The sequence below is a fragment of the Microtus ochrogaster genome, chromosome 6 (genome assembly GCF_000317375.1).
Source record: "Microtus ochrogaster isolate Prairie Vole_2 chromosome 6, MicOch1.0, whole genome shotgun sequence".
In the NCBI taxonomy this organism is placed as follows: domain Eukaryota; kingdom Metazoa; phylum Chordata; class Mammalia; order Rodentia; family Cricetidae; genus Microtus; species Microtus ochrogaster.
Window position 1 is genome coordinate 25,960,276 of NC_022013.1, and position 19,110 is coordinate 25,979,385.

Sequence of the window (19,110 nt, forward strand, 5' to 3'; positions counted from 1 at the left end):
GCTCCCTAAGGATATCCCTCCCAGCCTCCCTCTTTCTCTCTCAATGCATGGTTTTTCAGTTACTGTTTCAAAAGTTAAAAAGATAGGAGAGAAAGATAAACTGTATTTCTCATGCATAGAATTCAATTGAGATGCTTAAATTTGAACCTTAAATAACACTGTTCAGGCCTGGGGTTAGGGGCTGGCAGTTAAGAACACTTGTTTCTGTGGAGGACCCGGCACTCACAACTGTCTATAGCTCCAGTTCCAGAAGATCCATCCAATGTCCTCTTCAAACCTCTATGGGCACCAAATATGCACCTGGTATACAGACATATGTGCAAGCAAACACTCATCCATGTTGACTATTAAAACTCTAGTCTGAACCTATGAAAAATATATGAAACTGGAAAATGAACCGTGTTTCTAAGCCACATTCTTTCAAATTTGGTTTCTAACACAGGGACTATAGCAACGATGTGGTTGCTAGTCAGACTTATGTCCCTCGACAATACTGCAATTCTTACACAAATTACTTATCACTCAGAACCTTGGGCTATGCCCCTCCACTGAAGAAAGAAAGCTGCCTAAGTGACTTCACAGCTGGGATGAATTTAACAGGAATGAGGAACAAAAAAAGAGGGAACTTTCTGAAGTCACCTGCACTGCTTTTTTCCTTTCTTTCCCATATTCCCCCTGAAGGAGAGCTTCAGGAGAAATTTCCAAACATTATAGTGCATGGGACAGCTGTGATGTTCTCTGCCCGAGTCAGTTTCTTTTTAAGCAATTCTCACCATTTATCATACTTACCCCCAGATGGCTCTCACAGCAGAAATCCGAACTGATGGGGGCTGTGTTTCATGAAGACCACTAACTGTTGCCTGTAGGAACTGCTGAATCAGTTCAGGAGACATAGCAACAGTGAAACGACTGGCAGCCCAAAGTGCCCGTCCCAAGAGGAAAGGGGACGCTAAAATGAAAGAGCAATTACAGTTCAGACAATGAAAAGTTCCTCTTGCCCCTCCTCCTTTCCAACTCCATTTCTCAAATGTTAAATAATTGGATGCTACATAACATATATGACTTATTTGAAAGAAAAAGCAGTTTCATATGATAAAAGAATATGCACAACGATTAGTACAGAATCAATTTCTTAGTTCTACCTATTAAATATTCTGACTAAAGCCCTTGTCATTTCTTGCCTACAGTATAGTTCATCTAAATCTTTCCCCACTGCCACTTTCTTCCTATTACCGTCAACACTAGAACATAAATTACAGCTCTATGTTATCCCTCTATTAATAACCTGCCAAATAATTTTATAGTCTACCAAATATGCACAACACTAGTGATGGCATTCAAGTCTCTCTTTATGGCTACAAAACTCAAGCACATACCCAGTCCTGGAAACTCAACCTTGCTCTGTCAACTCTGGGCTCTGTTTAAATTACAAGTCAACACATTCCTCTTTTATATCACTCCAGTGATCTCTTAGGCAAGTAATCCCAATTATGTCTGAGCTCCTGTAATCCCATATGCTCAGCTTCCTCGTCTGCTGTATTTTGTTTGAGTCTATCCACTAGTGTAAGAATTACTACCTCCTGCCAAGCACAAACTGCTTGAGGCGACTGAATTTATTCAGCCTGTCAAAGAGCGTAGCTTAGTCATTCACACTAAAATATTTAACTGACAGGAATTATTAAATAGCTCCTAATAGACCAGTATATAATTACTAACATTTTAGGTATACAGAGGCAATAATTGCCTAGGTATGGACCAGGTGTTCCTGAACATCCTTATAGCTAAAATTATTCTTTAATTTAAACATTTCATAATCTTATGTGTATGGGTGTTTTGTCTGCATATATATTTGTATGTTACATGAGTGCCTAGTGCCCAGAGGCCAGAAGAGGGCATGGCATCCCTGGAACTAGAGTTACAGACAGCTGTGAGTCATCATGTGGATGCTGGGAATCAAACTGCCAATGTTCTTAACTGCTGAGCCATCTCTCCAGGACCCCAAATTATTATTTTTTTTTTGGGAGGGGGATTTCAAGATAAGGTTTTTCTGTGTAGCCCTGGCTGGCCTCGAATTCAGAGATTCGCCTGCCTCGGCTTTCCAAGTGCTGGGATTAAAGGTGTGCACCAACACTGCCCAACCCTGAAAATCATTTTTAAAGGAATATCAAGACATTAATTTTTTTGTTCTCATTACTTCACAAGTGAACAAGGGCATTTCCCAGAGGTAACATGTACATATATGACATCATGACTATGATAACTAAAGGAATGGATACGAGTTACAATTCTTATGTTTTTGTTTAAATATTTTAATCTCAATTATGTGGATGTGTGTGAAGGTGTACATGAGTGCAATGCCAGTAGTTGCCAGAAGAGGGCATCAGTTTCCTTTAGCTTGAGTTACAAGTGGTGAGCCATACCCCTTGGGGTATTAAAGAATTGAACTCAGATCTAAATACACAAACATACACAAAACTGAGAGACGGAGGGAAAGAGAGGAGAAAAGGGGGCTAAGAGATGGCTCAGGGGTTAAGAATGTTTGCTCTGTAATCATTAGGCTAAGACTTTGGATCACAGCATCCATGCAACAAGACAGGAAATATCTGTAACTCCAGCTCTGACAGAGGCAGAGACGTAGGACTGGGCTTGCTGGATTTTGGTCTAGCCAAGATGCGACCTTCAGGTTCAAGGCAACACCTTGCCTCAAAGGAATAACCAGACAGAGATATAGGATACTTGACAACCTCTTCTGGCCTGTGGTATGCATACATCATACTCACATAGACACACAAAGGGTATGTGAGTTAATAGCAAGTCCCAAGATATAGAATCCTGGCACACATTAAAATATACCTGACAGGTTGAGGTCTGCAAGAATGACGTTGGTCAGGAACCCATGCATGTCAAAATGGATCCTGCCATTTTTCACACTGTCAGTGATGATGGACTTCACTGAGCCTAGAGCAAGCATGCAGGCCTCATGGATTTTCCACCTGCAAAAAGGATATTGCAGTTGCTAAAACAAACTACACTTCTGAAATAAAGGTATTTGAGGTAAGGCCAGGTAGAAAAGGGTATTCCAGAATGATCTGATCCCAAAGTCATTTATCTTTATTTCTAATTTATTTATTTAAAACAATATTCTTACATCTGCCTGGCTGCCTGCCTACCTACTGTGTAAGAGCATTTACTAGTAATGGCATGCATGCAGAGGTCAATCCATTACTTCTATGCTGTGGGTTCTAGGGACTGAACTCAGTTTGTCAGGCTTGACTTTAAGTGTCCTTACCTGCGGATTCATCTAATCAGCTATTATTATTACTATTTTAGTTTTTCTGTGTAGTCCTGAAACTTGCTCTGTAGATCAGGCTGGCCTTGTACTCAGCAATTTGCCTGCGTCTGACTGAGTGCTGGGACTAAAGGCATGTGTTGTCCCCCCACCCCAGTCCTTATTTTTTGAGATGGGGTATTACATGTGCTTGCTTCAAACTCACTATGTATCAAGGAAGAACGACCTTCAACTTCTAAATCTCTTGCCTCTAGCTCCCAAGTGCTACGACAGAAGTCATGTACCATTATCCAGTCGCAAGGGAGCTTAGAGCCTGTGAGACAGTGCATGAGTTTTATGGGGAGGGCTCTGGTTTCCTGTGTTTCCACCCAGCAGAGATTTGGGTTCTTGTGCTCCCGAGACCTACCCCACTTTAATAGTGCCATTGGCCTATCATAAAGGATGAGAGCACTGCATACACACGTGCTTGTTACCACATACATGCACTGCCTGCCTTCCTGCCTGTGTCCTGCCAGAGTGCCTGGTGCCTTCAGAAGCCAGAAGATGGGGGGGGGGGGCGGGTCTGCTGAAACTGGAGTTATGGATGGCTGTCAGCTGCTTGTTGGCTGCCATGAGGGTGGTGGGCAGCCCAGCTTCTGCATGTTCTTACCAGTGCTCAGTGCCACTGCTTTTGGTCTGCTCAGCTTCTTGTAAATGCCGAGTGGCTGCAGCAGCCAGGGCTGCTGCACTCTCATTCTGGAAATCTGTGGCCACAGCCTAGGGAGAGAGAAGATCTAAAAATAAATGTATGTGTGTGGACGGTTCAAACACTTGACACACCCATACTAGAGCCTGATCAGGTATATTAAAAGTGACCCCATTAATTCAGGGTCTCTGATGAAATTCTGTAGTGTTTATGCATTGTAAGCCTAAATAGCTCTAAATAGTCGATGTGTTTGGCTCTATTAAATGAGGCATTAAGCAAAAAAGTAACAGTTAGCTTTGGATGACAATGGACCAGAAATTTATTGTCTTGGAAGCTGACTGACCATAAAGATTTGAGGCCACTATAGCACATATTTTTTTTTTCCTGTTCTACTTCTTTTTTGGTTCAGCAATTCAGTCAAGCTGACTTTGCACATGCTACGCAAGTGCTCTACTACTGAGCTATATATCCCCTGCTCCTCATGTAAGTTAAGAAGCACTCAACAGTAAAGAGACATGATTCACCAACAAACCCAACAGGACATAGCAGTTTCTTCACAGCACGCTGGACTAGAGACAACCCTGTGCTCCAGCTGGAGGAGCCAAAGAAATCATGAGCTGGTGTTGCATGTTCATCTCCCAACAATCTTTTTAAGTTTGCCAGCTTCTTGTTTGTGACATGGAAGTTGGCTGAAGGCAGGGGCAAACGGAAGCATTCCTGATTCAATGAACCAGTTGCTACAACTTTGGAATTTCTAAGTCTCAAATTTCTTGAGCAACTTTCTTAATTCCTTAAAAAGGTCTGAGGTGAAGCTGCCCAATAGTGCTGCTTACCTTGGGTTAGATGTCTAGGAAGAAGAAACTTCCAATTACTGGAGGGTTATTTGGTTGAAGAAGCAACGTAACTCTTACCAGCAACAAGTCTTGAGCTGCAATTCTTACAGTATAGGAGAAAGTGTCATCATCCTCATCTTCTACAAACTGTTGTGGGTTAGCTGTCCACACTTTAATCTGTGACGAGGATGAGGTCAGGTTATTGTGAGGCTGCCATTCTGGTTTATATGTTCCTTCTTTTTATCAGCAGCCATGGGAAGCCCTCAATCTTTTCTCCCAATCACACTCCAGTCTAAAGTCTTTTTCTTTTTGAGATGGGGGTCTCGCTATATAGCCCTGGCTGCCCTGAACTAAGGAGGGATCTATCTACTTCCTAGTGTTTTAAAGTCTCTCTCTCTCTCTCTCTCTTTTTTTTTTAAATTGAGAAACAAATATTTATCTAAATCTGTAGAGATGGCTATTTCTCTGTAGCAGAATCTTCTTTAGAATTTGACAAATTTGCCAGAGAGGCGGTGGTGGCACACACCTTTAAAATCAGAACTCAAGAGGCAGAGGCAGGCAGATCTCGGTGAGCTTGAGGCCAGCCTGGTCTATAGAGTATGTTCCAAGACAGCCAGGGCTACACAGAGAAACTCTGTCTCAAACCACTCCCCAAAAACAATTTGACAAATTACTTAGTTACTGTCATCAGCTTGTTACTGTGATAAATAGATTTTTCTGAATATACTGGGATATTTACTATAAAATTATACCATTTTTTGTGTTAAAAGATAGTTATTTATATCTCATTTTCTTTTTTTAAATTACATTTATGCCCACGAGGAATCAGTGCTCTCCCACCACATGGACCCAGGACTACACTCAGGTCATCAGGCTTGGTGAAAATGTTTACCTGCTGAACCATCTCAATGGCCTACACTGATATAGTCTTTTTCCTTATGTTAAAACTACAGAACTGTATTAATTCTGAGAACTTCATACAATGTGTTTTGAACACATTCACTACTTCACTCTTCCCTGCAACTCTCCCCAGATCTGGGGTAATTCATTTACTAAACCTTTTTTTTTTTTTTTTTTTTTGAAGATAGGTTTTCCTCTATGTAGCCCTGGCTGTGTCCTAGAACTCCCTCTGTAGACCAGGCTGGCCTTGAACTCAGAGATCCACCTGCCTCTGCCTCCTGAGTACTGGGATTGAAGGTGTGCTCCACCACCTGGCTGTTGTTATTCTTTTGTTCCTTCTCTAAATGCAGATCAGAAAGCCATTGAGACTTCAATGTGGCTAAAAAAGAAGAAGCAAGTTGCTGGGCGGTGGTGGCGCACGCCTTTAATCCCAGCACTTAGAAGGCAGAGGCAGGCGGATCTTTGTGAGTTCGAGGCCAGCCTGGTCTACAAGAGCTAGTTTCAGGACAGGCTCCAAAGCTACAGAGAAACCGTGTCTCGAAAAACAAAAACAAAACAAAAAAAGAAGCAAGTTGATGGTAGCAGCTGAAATTAAGAGTCTATTACTATACCCTGCACACCACCAAAACTTAGAGTTGTTTGAGTCTGAATAACATTTTCTTAACTTAATCTAGATTTTCCTAATGGAAAAGTATTCTAAAAGTTTAGCAAACATTAGAGTTGGTAAAATTCCTAATACTCAGGAATTTGGTTGAGAAAATAATGCCAATTTTTTTTTTTCTAGGATTTCACATAAAGTTAGTCTCTTATTGTCTCTTTCAGAAATGAGAAGTCTACTTGACCAAGCTGTCACATTCTTGAAGCTTCCAATACAAGTTAGTAATTTGTTCCCCAAGTACCATTTACCTGCTCCTCGGTAATCTGCATGTACAGGATAATGTAGTAAATAAGCTCAGGCAGAGCCTTCTTAACGGTGCTTTTGAATTTGCTGTTTTCTAGTAGGGCATGGACAAATTCAAAAATGCTAAAGACGAGGTTCTCAAAGCCTAGGACTTCTCCTATAGGGAATATACAAGAGTAGAAATTAGTAATAGAAAACATTCATTCTGGAAATAAACTACATTATCTTTGTATATTAACTGAAAATGAAAATACTTGCTAATTACACCTGAAGTATTGGTAGAGGAGGCTTTAGCTTCCTTTTTTAGAGTCATAGATAGGTAATTTGAGGAAAGTAAATGCTTTTAGGAGTAAAAGAATCATAAGCATTGAACATAAACATTTCCCAGCATGTCTATTTTTGATCTGAAATACTTAAATATTGACATAGAAATGGAGAGTATCATCATCTGGGACGTCAAAGAGGCAAAATATCACAGGTAGCTGGATTAGACGACGCTACAACTTGAACGCTATGATTTTTAGTGGACTCTGAATGTCCCCAAATATGAGATGGAAGACATGGATTCTCCATGCCTCACACAATACACTGAAAGATGCTTTTACTGCCTTTTTGTTTTCTGCCTCTCACTTGTCTTTGCCAGATTCCTTTCCTTAAGAACTGGTATTTTTGTTAGGGTCCGATACACTACATACCATCTGAGTCCACAGGATCTTCCACTTCTTCCGTGTAATTCACTTCTGTCCTCACATAAGTATGATGTAGAGTAAAGGCAGAGAACCTAGAGTCTGCTGTACATGTAGTCTACAAGGGAGTGCTAGCACCCCAACACTAAGAATACACACACCACGAAGAACCAAGAGCACATGACTGTGAGACCCAAGGATAAACCCTCAACTTCAGGCAGCGGGTCCTTTGGGTTCTCAGGAAAGGATATAAGGCAGCACTTTCGGTTAGAGTGTTCCAAACAATGGGAAGGATCTGCTGCATGGAGGACACCATGTGCTTTGGGAAATTTTTCACCAAGGCTGTCACTGCCTGAGAAGAGAAAAACAAAAAAAAAAAACCACCTAGTAGCACAGAAGCAACGATTTCTGATTCCCTCTCAACTCCATGTCTCACTGATTGTATATCTTTACCTTTAGAACCTCCATCTTAAAACCGCTGTCAGATGTGGGGCCATCTGGCATCTGGAGCGCCTGAACAAAGGCCTCTGTGAACTGCTGAACCACGGGAAAGATCAGGACTTTGGCTGCACCCTGACAACAGAAACCAAAGTCAATGCTCAACAAACCTCCAATCCATAGCTTCAACACACACACTAATTTCAGTTTTGAAGCATCTAAAGTTCTCTTGGCGCCAGGTCCTAATCAAAGGCCACAGCTACAGTCACTGCAGGAATTCCTCAAGACTTTAGACCTCAGCGCCTACCTTCAGTTCCTCACTCTAGTCTCTTAAACCTACCCCACCTGACCACTTCTCAGAAATGCACCTGGGTCCCAGGAATCGGCATTTTCAGCTAGCTTTCTTTCACACAGAACAGCCTTGCAACAGTGGAAAGGCTCAAGAGATCTATTACGAAGGGACATAGGAAGACTGGAAGTACAACTCAGTGGCAGAGTGCTTGCCTGGAATGTGTGGGGTTCTGGGTTTAATTTCCAGTATGGAAGAACCAAACCAAAAAAACCACCAAAACAGAAAGATATAATAAAAAGAAAAGGAAGGGCCGGGCGGTGGTGGCGCACGCCTTTAATCTCAGCACTCGGGAGGCAGAGGCAGGCGGATCTCTGTGAGTTCGAGGCCAGCCTGGTCTACAAGAGCTAGTTCCGGGACAGGCACCAAAGCTACAGAGAAACCCTGTCTCGAAAAACCAAAAAAAAAAAAAAAAAAAAAAAGAAAAGGAAGGGCTAGAGAGATGGCTAGAGGTTAAGAGCACTGACTGCTCTTCCAGAGGTCCTGAGTTCAATTCCCAGCAACCACATGGTGGTTCACAGCCATTTATAATGAGATCTGGTGCCCTCTTCTGGCCTGCAGGTAGACATGGAAGGAATGTTGTATACATAATAAATAAATAAATCTTAAAAAAAAATAAAAAAAAAGAAAAATAAAAAGAAAAGGATATAGGGAAGGTATTTGAAGAACTATAACTAAAACTAAAATATCTATGCTAAAAATTCAATGAAAAAGTTAAATCTATCTATACAAGGCTGGCTAGTATGCTTTCTGGTACTTGCGAAATGAGTTATTGGCAACGGAAAAGGTTAATAAGACTCTGATGCACAAATTTTGTTAATTACCAAGCTAAGGCTCACTTACCTTTTCTAGCTCCTCCATGTTGCAGATCATATGGGCACAAGTAGTAAAAATCTCTACTGCTCGGGAACGAGTTCGAATACCATACACCTAGGGAAAAAAACCATGGGACTGGAGTGTGTATGTGTGTACATGTGATCAGAAGTGAAACTAGGAATAATCCAAATCCCAGAGATACAGATTCAACCCACTTATGTAGTAAATAGGTTTTAATAATTAAGAGAGAATAATTCAACAAAATGTTAGAACTTAAAAGCATCAGCCTTTCATATACAGGTCTGTGACTAAAAACAGGTCCTATAATACTTGAAATCCTAACATAGCCTTTTATTTCTTTTTTTTTTGAGAGAGGGCTTTACTTTGTAGTTTGGCCTACAACTCACTGTGTAGACCAGACTGGCCTAGAACTCAGCCTGCCTCTGCCTCCCAAGTGCTGGGATTAAAGACACATTCCACCAAGCAGGGTGTGGCTAATGTATGTTTTCTCCTTTTCTGGAGATAGGGTTGTTTCTCCTGCCTCAGCATCCTGAGCACTGGGATTACAGCATGTGCAGAAGCTGTTATTTGTTATGATAGAAGATAAACCCAGGACCTTGCAAATACTAATCACAAGCTCTATACAGAGCTGTATCCCCATTTCTTTATGTATCTCTTTTAAAATATGGAGTATTCATTGGGAGCAAGGGATTATGAAGGCTGAATACCTGTAAGTGTTTACATATTATTGTGAACAGATCACTATTTATATACATACTAACATGTACATAGGAAGTAACAGACTATTTCTAAATCAGTGGCTGAGTAGGCAAGGTCAGGAGTGGCATTATGAACACAAGGAGGATAGGGTACCAGAAGCTATGTGTATTGATATATTTCTGTTACTTTATCAAGTGCTTTTATCAAAGGCTTCTCTTTACAGTCACGAGGTCAAAGACTATGGTCAATTCAATCTCTGATCTGGACCACTGTAAGTTCTAGTTCTTTGGTATGGGCATCACTGACAAATCCCATGACCATTGCTGACCACAGCAAGACAACACTGCAACCACTGGCCTGAGTTTTCATACCTCAGCCATGGTGAAGATCTTATACATTTCTGGGAGAATGACAGGAGCAACAAGTGGCATCTGTGTGTCTGTCACTTCTCGAGTAAACTCTGCAAAGACAAAAAATAAAAAGTGCTTCATAAAGACAAAGTGTGAAAATTTCCAAGCCAGTTAGCATATAAGGATGGCCAACTGGTCTAGCAGCCTCACCTCAAGGAAGAAAGAGAAGCCAGAGTATTATTTGTTGGAAGGGGAGAGAGTATAGGAACACAAAAGGAAGACACACAAAATTAAGACAGGAAACCAACATGAGACTGAAGAGATCTGCAACGCAACTGTATATAAGCAAAGACAAACAGGCCTGCTGTTGAGCACCATGTTAGCACCCGGGTACATGTCTGAGATCTCTCAACTGCCGCTCAGTTTTCAGTTCCATCCCAATAAGTTGCTTCAATGCAAATAACAAAACAAACATAAGCCAGGCATAGCACTCAGGAGGCAGAGGCAGGTCTCTGGGAGTTCAAGGGCAGCCTGGTCTACATAATGAGTTCCAGGACAGCTAGGGCTAACCTATCTCGAAAAAACTAACCAACCAACTACCCATCCACAGCTGTACTAAGTTTCAACTCCATTTATCAATGTGTAATTCTGGAGCCGCTCTAAGTGAAGGTGTTTAACCCACTGTGGTGCAAAGTTGAAAGTCTGCCTTCCTTTGAAAATGATAAGAGTAGCTATTTGTGAATGGAGGTTGAGTGCCATCCACTCAGAGTCTGATAGAAAACGACCTCACTGCACAGTAATTTCCTTAGTCAAATAGAAAGAAGACCTTTCTGCATTCCAGTCAGGATAACTGCATGACCATCTTTTCTCTCCAGGCCTGTTAGAAAGAAGTCAAACTAGGAATAACTTTCATTTCCTTGGCAAAAAAATTATCTTTTGGAAGTTGGGCGCTGACGGTGCATTCTTTTAATCCCAGGACTCGGGAGGCAGAAGTGGGCAGATCTCTGTGAGTTCGAGACCAGCCTGGTCTACAGAGTGAGTGCCAAGACAAGCACCAAAGCTACATAGAGAAACCCTGTCTTGAAAACCAAACCAAAACAAAACTCCCCAAAAAGTTCAATTACACAGTGAAGAATGAGTGTAGTAGTCCTCAGTCATAAAGGAGAAGCAAGGGCAGTGAAAGGCTCAGAGAAGAACGCTTTGGCCTTTTTGGTAAGTTTGCTTTTTCTGAGCTAAAGTTACGCACAGACACAGCTAAAATAGGAACATAGCAGGCACTCTAGAAGGGCATGGGAAGAGGAAGCTTTGAAACAAATGAAGGATTTGCCTCTGACTCAGAATCAGTAATCCACCATTAATACTGCATGGGCATAGATGACAAGCAAACAGATCCGAAGTGCAGAGCACAGTGCTGTTCCTCACACACACCAGCTGCAGGGACAGGACCTGCTCTTTCTAGTTTACTTTCTGATGCTGTCAGTAAACACCGACCAAAAACAACATAGGTAGGAAACTGCTTATTTCAGCTTAGGGGCCATAGTCTATTATCAAGGGAAGTCAAAGCAGGAACTGAAGCAGAGGGAATGCTGCTTACGGGGTTGCTTTCTTGGCAGTATTCCCTTAAGGAATACTAGGAGTTAGAGGTGAGACACAGGAAGAGGAGGGAGCGAGGGCAACCAAAACTAAGGAGATATGAAAACCCTTTATGGAAAGCCACTACTTTGTAAGCTAACTAAAAGTACAATCGGCTGGGGGCTAGAAAGAGCTCAGCTGTGAAGAACACTTATTGTTCTTGAGGAGGAGCTGTATTCAGCTCCCAGATTTTAGTCTGCCCATAGGAGGGAATTCACGCCTGCTGGGCCCAAAAACCTTGTCAAATGACCATGGTTTGGGAGGTCCTAGATCTTGGGTGAAATTTACTACCTTTGTTAAACAGCATATTCTCAAACTTCCTTCTAAATATTTATGCTTAAACCCATGGATTATGCTGCCCACAGTGTGGGTTAGAAACGCTTCTCTCTGCAGGTCAGCAGAAATCCATCCCTGGTCAAAGTGCTGAGAATGAGTGACTCTGAGTGCTTGGCTTTAAAGGAACATCTATACCAAGGCCCCCACCCCACCACAAGGCTCAGGCAAGTCACAGAGATGGGGCAGAAAGAATGCAAGAACTGCAGGATGAAGAGGAGTGCTGTGAAATGCTGTCTTTCAGAGATAACATGGTCAAGGCACTCATGAACTCAAAGCAGCTATGGTTACTTGCACAAGGTCACACCAACAATGCCAGTCAATATTCCAACAGCCAATAACGATATACTCAATGGTTCACACGAAAAGGTGGGGGTGTCAAGGGGGAATGGGGACATGCTGGGGTACCAAGGAGAATGGAGTGGGGAGTTGAAGGTGGATATGACTAACAGACATTTTTTACATGTTTGAAACTGTCAAAAAATACATAGAAGATATCCCATTTAAAAAGTGAGAAAAGCCAGGTGATGGTGCAGCCCTTTAATCTTACTACTGGGAGGCAGAGGCAGGTAGATCTCTGAGTTCAAGGTTCAAGGCCATCCTGGTCTATATTACAAGGGGAGGAAGGGAGGGAGGGAGGGAGGGACGGAGGGAGAACAGTTCTTGTAAACTGTGTAAACTGGCAGGTCTCAGAAAAACAGATGTGATTTATGTCCTGGAACTTACTTTGTAGACCAAGTTGGTCTTGAACTCACAGAGATCCGCCTGCCTGTGCCTCCTGAGTGCTGGGATTAAAGGCATCTGCCACCACTGCCCAGTAAAAGATGATTTCTAAAAGATCAGCCCATGCTGGGTGGCACAAACCTTTAACCACAGCATTTTAGAGGATCTCTGTGAGTTCGAGGCCAGCCTAGTCTACAAAGCGAGTTCCAGGACAGTCAGGGCTGTTACACAGAGAAACCCTGTCTCGTAAAACTAAACAAAATGTTGGGAGGCCCTGCTGGTCAGAGGTTACAGTCTACCAAGGCCTGGCATTTCTCTCAGAGCTTGGTAACAGGAGGATCCCCCCTTGCCCCAGGGCTGGATTTAACAGTGTGTAACACCATGCTCACTCAGCTGAACCCTGGCTACTCTTAATTTTTCCTTGGTTCAACCTAGCCGCAGAGTACAAGTCTCTGAGTTTTGATTACTGTACACTTAATCTCATGTGTTTATATAATCATCTAAAGATGGAATAATCGGGCTGGAGAATCGGTTCAGTGGTTAAGAGCACTAGCTGCTCTTCCAAAGATTCTGAGTTCAATTCCCAGCAACCATATGGTGGCTCACAACCATCTGTAATGAGATCTGGTGCCCTCTTCTGGCCTGCATATCTACCTGCAGGCAGAACACTATACATAATAAATAAAATCTTAAAAAAGATGGAACAACCAATTGTGATATTTTCAAGAGGCTACTGAGACAATTACATAGAAAAGAATACTTACGAACTATGTTAAACCTAATGACTAAGGTTTGCTCAGAGTCTACTACACTGTCAGCTGGTTGTTACACTCAATGCTTTATATAGATTAGCATATGTCAACTACCAAATCTTTGAGTTTAGCATCTGCAGTGGTTTGAATGAGAATAGACCCATAGGCTCATATATTTAGATGCTTAGTCACCAGGGAGTGAAACTGTTTAAGAAGGATTAAGTGTGGCCTTGTTGGAGGAAGTATGATACTGGGGTGGGCTTTGAGGCTCCAAAAGCCTATATGCCAGGTCCCAAGTCTGTCTCTCTGCTATTCGATCACAGAAAAGCGCTCAGCTACTGCTCTAGCACCGTACCTGTCTGCCCCCCACCAAGACAATCATGGACTAACCCCTAAGACTATAAGCTCTAGCACCGTACCTGTCTGCCCCCCACCAAGACAATCATGGACTAACCCCTAAGACTATAAGCAACTCCCAGTCCACTCTCCTCGGTACCCCAACATGTCCCCATTCCCCCTTTATACCCTCCACCTTTTTGTGTGAACCACTGAGTGAAACATTATTGGTTGTTGGAATATTGACTGGCGTTGTTGGTGTGACCTTGTGCAGGTAACCAGTTTTGTAAGAGCTGTGTTGGTCACGGTGTCTCTGCAGAGCAATTGAACAGTAGTTAAGATAGCATCTTAGAAACTAAGGCTCAAAGAGGCTATGTGAAGAGTCAAGGTGCAATCAGACTATAAACCAAAAATCTAATTATTTGTTATGGCATTACTGTATCATTATATTTGTGTGGCATTCCAGCTTGTGCATGCTCTGTCACTGAATCATACCCTCAGCCTCCAGTATTCCTAAGTGAAGATTTGGAAGTATAATTATGCTAACTCAATTCCCTGGAAAGAATCAATGGAACTTCTGGTAGCTGTGGAGATAAAAACCAGAAGATCAACATTTACAAAGACCTAGAAGAGAGGAACAACATGTAACAGCTCTTTGGTCTGGGACACATTATTACATAGCTCTTAATTGTTCCTCTCACAAAAGATCAAGTATCAACACCAGGGAAAATGCTTCTGATACCTGTCAACACACGCATGGCTCCATGGACGGCATTTAAGTCTCCGCTCACCAACATCTCCATGAGCAGGCTGAAGAGTTGGGGCCAGGCTTCTGGCCAATCCCAATGGGCAATGGCTGACACAGCATAGGCCACACTGGAACGCACTTTGCTTATTGATTCTCTCAACCCATTGGGTAATAGCTCTCGAATAACAATTTTTGCCTGTAAAGAGGAAAGGCCATTTGTCATTAATCAGATGGTAAGCTGTGGGCAGAGAGAGACCCATCTGCTTCGGGACAACGTTAGTTGTCCAGTTATAGTAGCCACATTTTTAATTTACTTTTTATAGTTTTGGTTTTTCAGGACAGGGTTGTTCTGTGTAGCCCTGGCTGTCCTGGAACTGAGTAGATCTGCCTGACTCTGTCTCTCGAGTGCTGGAATTAAAGGCGTGTACTACCACATCTGGCTCAGTAGCCACATTTTAAGAGTTCACCAGTCACAGCGATGCTTATATTGGACAATTGCAGAAGGTTCCAACCCACAGTACTAGACCTGTATCTCATCTCTTCTTGGGTACTCAGGGTAGCTGCTTAGCAATTGTACTAACTAGAAGTATTATTTCATTTCATTGTTAAGACCTCTGACGATGGTAATTTTAATTCTAATTTAGAAAATTTAGGAAATTGAGTGTTCACAGCTAAACAGATTTCAAATGCTCTCATGGTCTGCAAAAGGGTAGAACTGGATTTGAGCACAGTTTATCATGATACTCTTATTTATATATATATATATAGTAATCATAATGCCACTCACTATTTTCTTCCTAGTCTTGTTTTCTGTTATCAAAAAAAATGTTAGACTAATGCTGAACATATTAAGACTGACTCTCACATCTTTGTAGGTAGATAGCCATAGAACTGCCATTACCCTTTCTGTAGTTTCAGGAGGTCTGAACTTTTCTGATTGGGAACACCAGTGAGTTTCTACATACTGCTTCAGGATGACTGATGCCAGCTGTGAAGAGAGTAAGCCATCATGTGCAACAAGAAATAACTTATTTTCACACATAAAACCATGTACTTGGTTTGATACAACTGAATCATACATAAATCTGGTACAAAAATCCTGTTTGATACACTGCCCTTATCCTTTCTCTTTCCCCTAAGAAAGTTCCCTTACTAAGTAAAGGGACTCACCTGACGGATGGCCAGTGCCCCCTGAGGATCTACAGTCAGCTCTGCCAGGTGAACGCCAAATTCTGAAACAGAAAATTTTACTGTGAGTCTAAGGATATTCATGAAGGCCATAGCAATTCACTGAGCTCAACCTTGAAGCAACAAGTAAAGGTTTCAGAAAGAAATGTGAACTACTGCTTCAACAGCGCAGCCATTTTAGGAAATTTATAACATTAGGTTTGAGAAAACCTGGCTCAACAGGCTTAACCCTAAAAAACAAAACAAAATAAGGGTCGCAAAGAACAGTTTTCAACGTGCAACATAAACTTTTAAAAAAGAAAGGATTTTAACATGTAGCTTAGTCTTGAACAAGATCCTCCTGCCCCAGTTCATCAAGCACTGGGGCCACAGGTGTGAGTCACATGCTTGATTAACAAGTCTTGGACTGCATATTGGGAGTATGCTACACACTCTCACTACCAAATAGAAACAGACTTGTTCACATTTGCAAAGAAGTCAACACTGTATCAAGAATGTAAAATCAAAGATACATCCTAATTTTTATCTCACAGTCTAGAATTGTGAAAACCAATATAGTTGGTCACCAGTCACAAAGACTGAGATGACTGTAAATGTAAACATCCTACATTTCAAATTTAGCATAAAAACAAAGTATCTCAATAATGTTTTTCTTTGTGACACTCTCACTACACAATCCTGGCTGGCCTCAAACTCTCAGAGATCCCATAGCCTGCCTTCTGAGTGCTAGGATTAAAGGCACATCGACACTAACACCCTTAAAAATACCAAACCAAGATTATATGTGGAACTACACCAGGTTAGATGAGTACAGTATTTAATTCATTAGCTAATTAATTAATTTTGTAGACAAGGTCTCACCATCATGTATCTGTGACTGGCCTGGAACTCATTATGTGCATTAGGATGCCCTCTGTATCCAGAGAGCTGTGATTAAAGGTGTGTGTCACTACGATCAGCCAATATTAAAATCACTATTATTTTAAAGCTTTTCTTTCTTTTTTCTTTTTCTTTTTGCTCTTTAAGGTAGGGTTTCTCTGTGAAAACGTTCTGGCTGGTTCTGGAACTCACTTTGTAGACCCGGCTGGCCTCGAACTCACATAGTTCTGACTCTGCTTTCCGAGTGCTGGGATTAAAAAAGTGCAACACCACCGCCTGGCTTTGAAGTTTTATTCCCATGTGTATTCATGAATCGATGTATGCCACATGCATGCAAGTGCCAGCAGAGGCCAGAAGAGGACTTTAGATTGTAAGATCCCATGAAGCCAGAGTTATAGACAACTGTGAGTTTTCCAACATAGATGCTGGGAACCAAACTTAGGTTTTGTTCTGGAAGACCAGCAAGAGTTCTTAACCACCGAGTTATTTCTCTAGCTTTATGTATTAAAATTATTTTATCTGTATTATTTTCATTTTTAAACCTCTTTAATATGGCTAGTAGGAAATTTAAAATTGCATGTGACCCGAATCACATATATACACACACGACTCCCCCCACCCCCACAAACAAATAAAACAACCCAGCAAGGGCACTAGATTTAGGCAAGTTTAAGCTCAAGTCTTGAAGCTACCACATGTCCTTAGATAAGTTATTTATCCTTTAAGCCCCAGTTTTCAAACCCACAAAGAAAGAATAGAGGTATCAATGTAACAAGCAAGTATATGAAGGCACCCCCCCACCCCCCGAGATAGGGTTTCTCTGTGTAATAGCTCTGGCTGTCCTGAACTTGCTTTGTAGACCAAACTACAAACTAGCCTCAAACAGAGACCTGCCTGCCTCTGCCTCCCGCATGCAGGGATTAAAGGAGTGTGCCACCATGCCTGGTAAAGATCGAATGATTTAATGCATGTGCTTAGCATAAACCTGTCTTTATGACAAAAATTATTTTGCTATTTATTATTTTATTGCTCATCACTATGAGTTAGAGGGAACTTAACTTACCATGTTTCTTCTAGTAATTCCAGGGTTTCGTTTTCTTACATTTAGGCTCTTAATTCACTGGGGCTTATTTTTCTATATGGCGCAAATGCAGATCTAATTTCAAATGGTTATGCAGTTGTCCCAGCTCCATTTAAAAAGTTCATCTATTCAGGTATAGTGGCGCACACCTTTAGTCCCAGTGCACAGGAGGCAGAGGCAGGTGGATCTCTTAGTTGGAGCCCAACCTGGTAGATAGAGCGAGTTCCAGGACAGCTAGGACTACACAGAGAAATCCTGTCTCAAAAAAAACCTAAAAATTCCATCATTTCCTCCCCTTTTCACACCATGCATTTATGAGACAGGATCTTATTGTAGCCCAGGCTGGCCCCGAATTATCAACAATTCTACTGCCTTGGCCTCCTAAGAGATGGAATCATAAGGGTTAGCTACCAAGTCCAGATCGTTTGTTTCCTTTTCTCTTGGACAGCATCTCACTGTGTAATTCACAATGGCCTTGGACTCAATTCTCTGGCCTCAGTCTTCTTACAGTTAAAATTACAAGTGTGCACCACCTAGTCAGCAGTGTTTCTGTGCTTCGACTCTGGCATAAGGCAGACACAGAATTTTCTACTTGCAGGCTCATGTTGGCATACAAAAACTGCTTTCAGATTTTGGAGTATGATCAGGTTTTCAGAGCAGGGATGCTCTTACTTTACTCAATTTCTATAGATACTTGTGTGCAGTTTTTGGACTTTTTTTTTTTTTTTACTATAACTGCCTTTCTATTTATGTGCCTGTGCCACAGTGTTAATTATGGAAATTTTATATAACGCTTAAATGTCCATAGAGCTTGTCCCTTCTGGTAGTTTTGCTTTGCTATGTTTTTATAGTTACTCTTCAATCTTTGTCTTTCTGTATAACCTTCAGAATCAACTTGTCTAGCTTTCTAATAATGTCCTACTGTCTGAGCTAATAACAGGGCATCTTTCCAGTTTGTTCATATTTAATGGAGGGCTAGGGAAATGGCTCAGTAGTTCAGAGTACTTGCTGCTCTTTCAGAGGACCCAGGTTTGATTCCCAGTACCCACATGGCATGTCATAACTTGCTGCAACTCTAGTCTTAGGAGATCCAATGCCCTTTTCTGGCTTCTGACAGCACTGCAAGCAAATGGTACACAGACATACACACAGGCAAAATACCACCCACAGAAAGTAATACAATAAAAAAAAAAAAACCCTGCCTACTGAAAAAACAAACAAACCAAACAACAACAACCATCCACCACAATATCAAATAGAGGAACGACTCTCCCACATTAAAAAGAAGTATCCTGTAATAGATTCTTATAGTTCCTATTTTATTTCAAATTAATCCTTTTTGATTGAAACCATAAATGGTTTTAAAAGTTTCAAAACAAAGCTGGGCGATGGTGGCGCACGCCTTTAATCCCAGCACTCGGGAGGCAGAGGCAGGCGGATTTCTGTGAGTTCGAGACCAGCCTGGTCTACA

General features: G+C 41.6%; 1 protein-coding gene across 3 annotated transcripts in view; it reads right to left on the reverse strand.

Moving 5' to 3' along the window:
* The window catches only part of Ipo9 (importin 9), a 42,250-nt gene that overhangs the window by 14,026 nt on the left and 9,114 nt on the right, over positions 1-19,110 (reverse strand). For all 3 annotated transcript variants that reach the window (XM_005348398.3, XM_013346762.2, XM_026779760.1), the window contains exons 2-14: positions 15,662-15,723; positions 15,393-15,479; positions 14,486-14,687; positions 9,989-10,077; positions 8,925-9,011; positions 7,748-7,867; positions 7,546-7,646; positions 7,304-7,362; positions 6,614-6,765; positions 4,886-4,984; positions 3,939-4,045; positions 2,854-2,993; positions 790-949 (exon numbers count right to left, since the gene is read on the reverse strand). In XM_005348398.3, the coding sequence (XP_005348455.1) occupies positions 790-949; positions 2,854-2,993; positions 3,939-4,045; positions 4,886-4,984; positions 6,614-6,765; positions 7,304-7,362; positions 7,546-7,646; positions 7,748-7,867; positions 8,925-9,011; positions 9,989-10,077; positions 14,486-14,687; positions 15,393-15,479; positions 15,662-15,723 (1,465 nt within the window). The remainder of the gene's footprint in view (positions 1-789; positions 950-2,853; positions 2,994-3,938; positions 4,046-4,885; positions 4,985-6,613; positions 6,766-7,303; positions 7,363-7,545; positions 7,647-7,747; positions 7,868-8,924; positions 9,012-9,988; positions 10,078-14,485; positions 14,688-15,392; positions 15,480-15,661; positions 15,724-19,110) is intronic.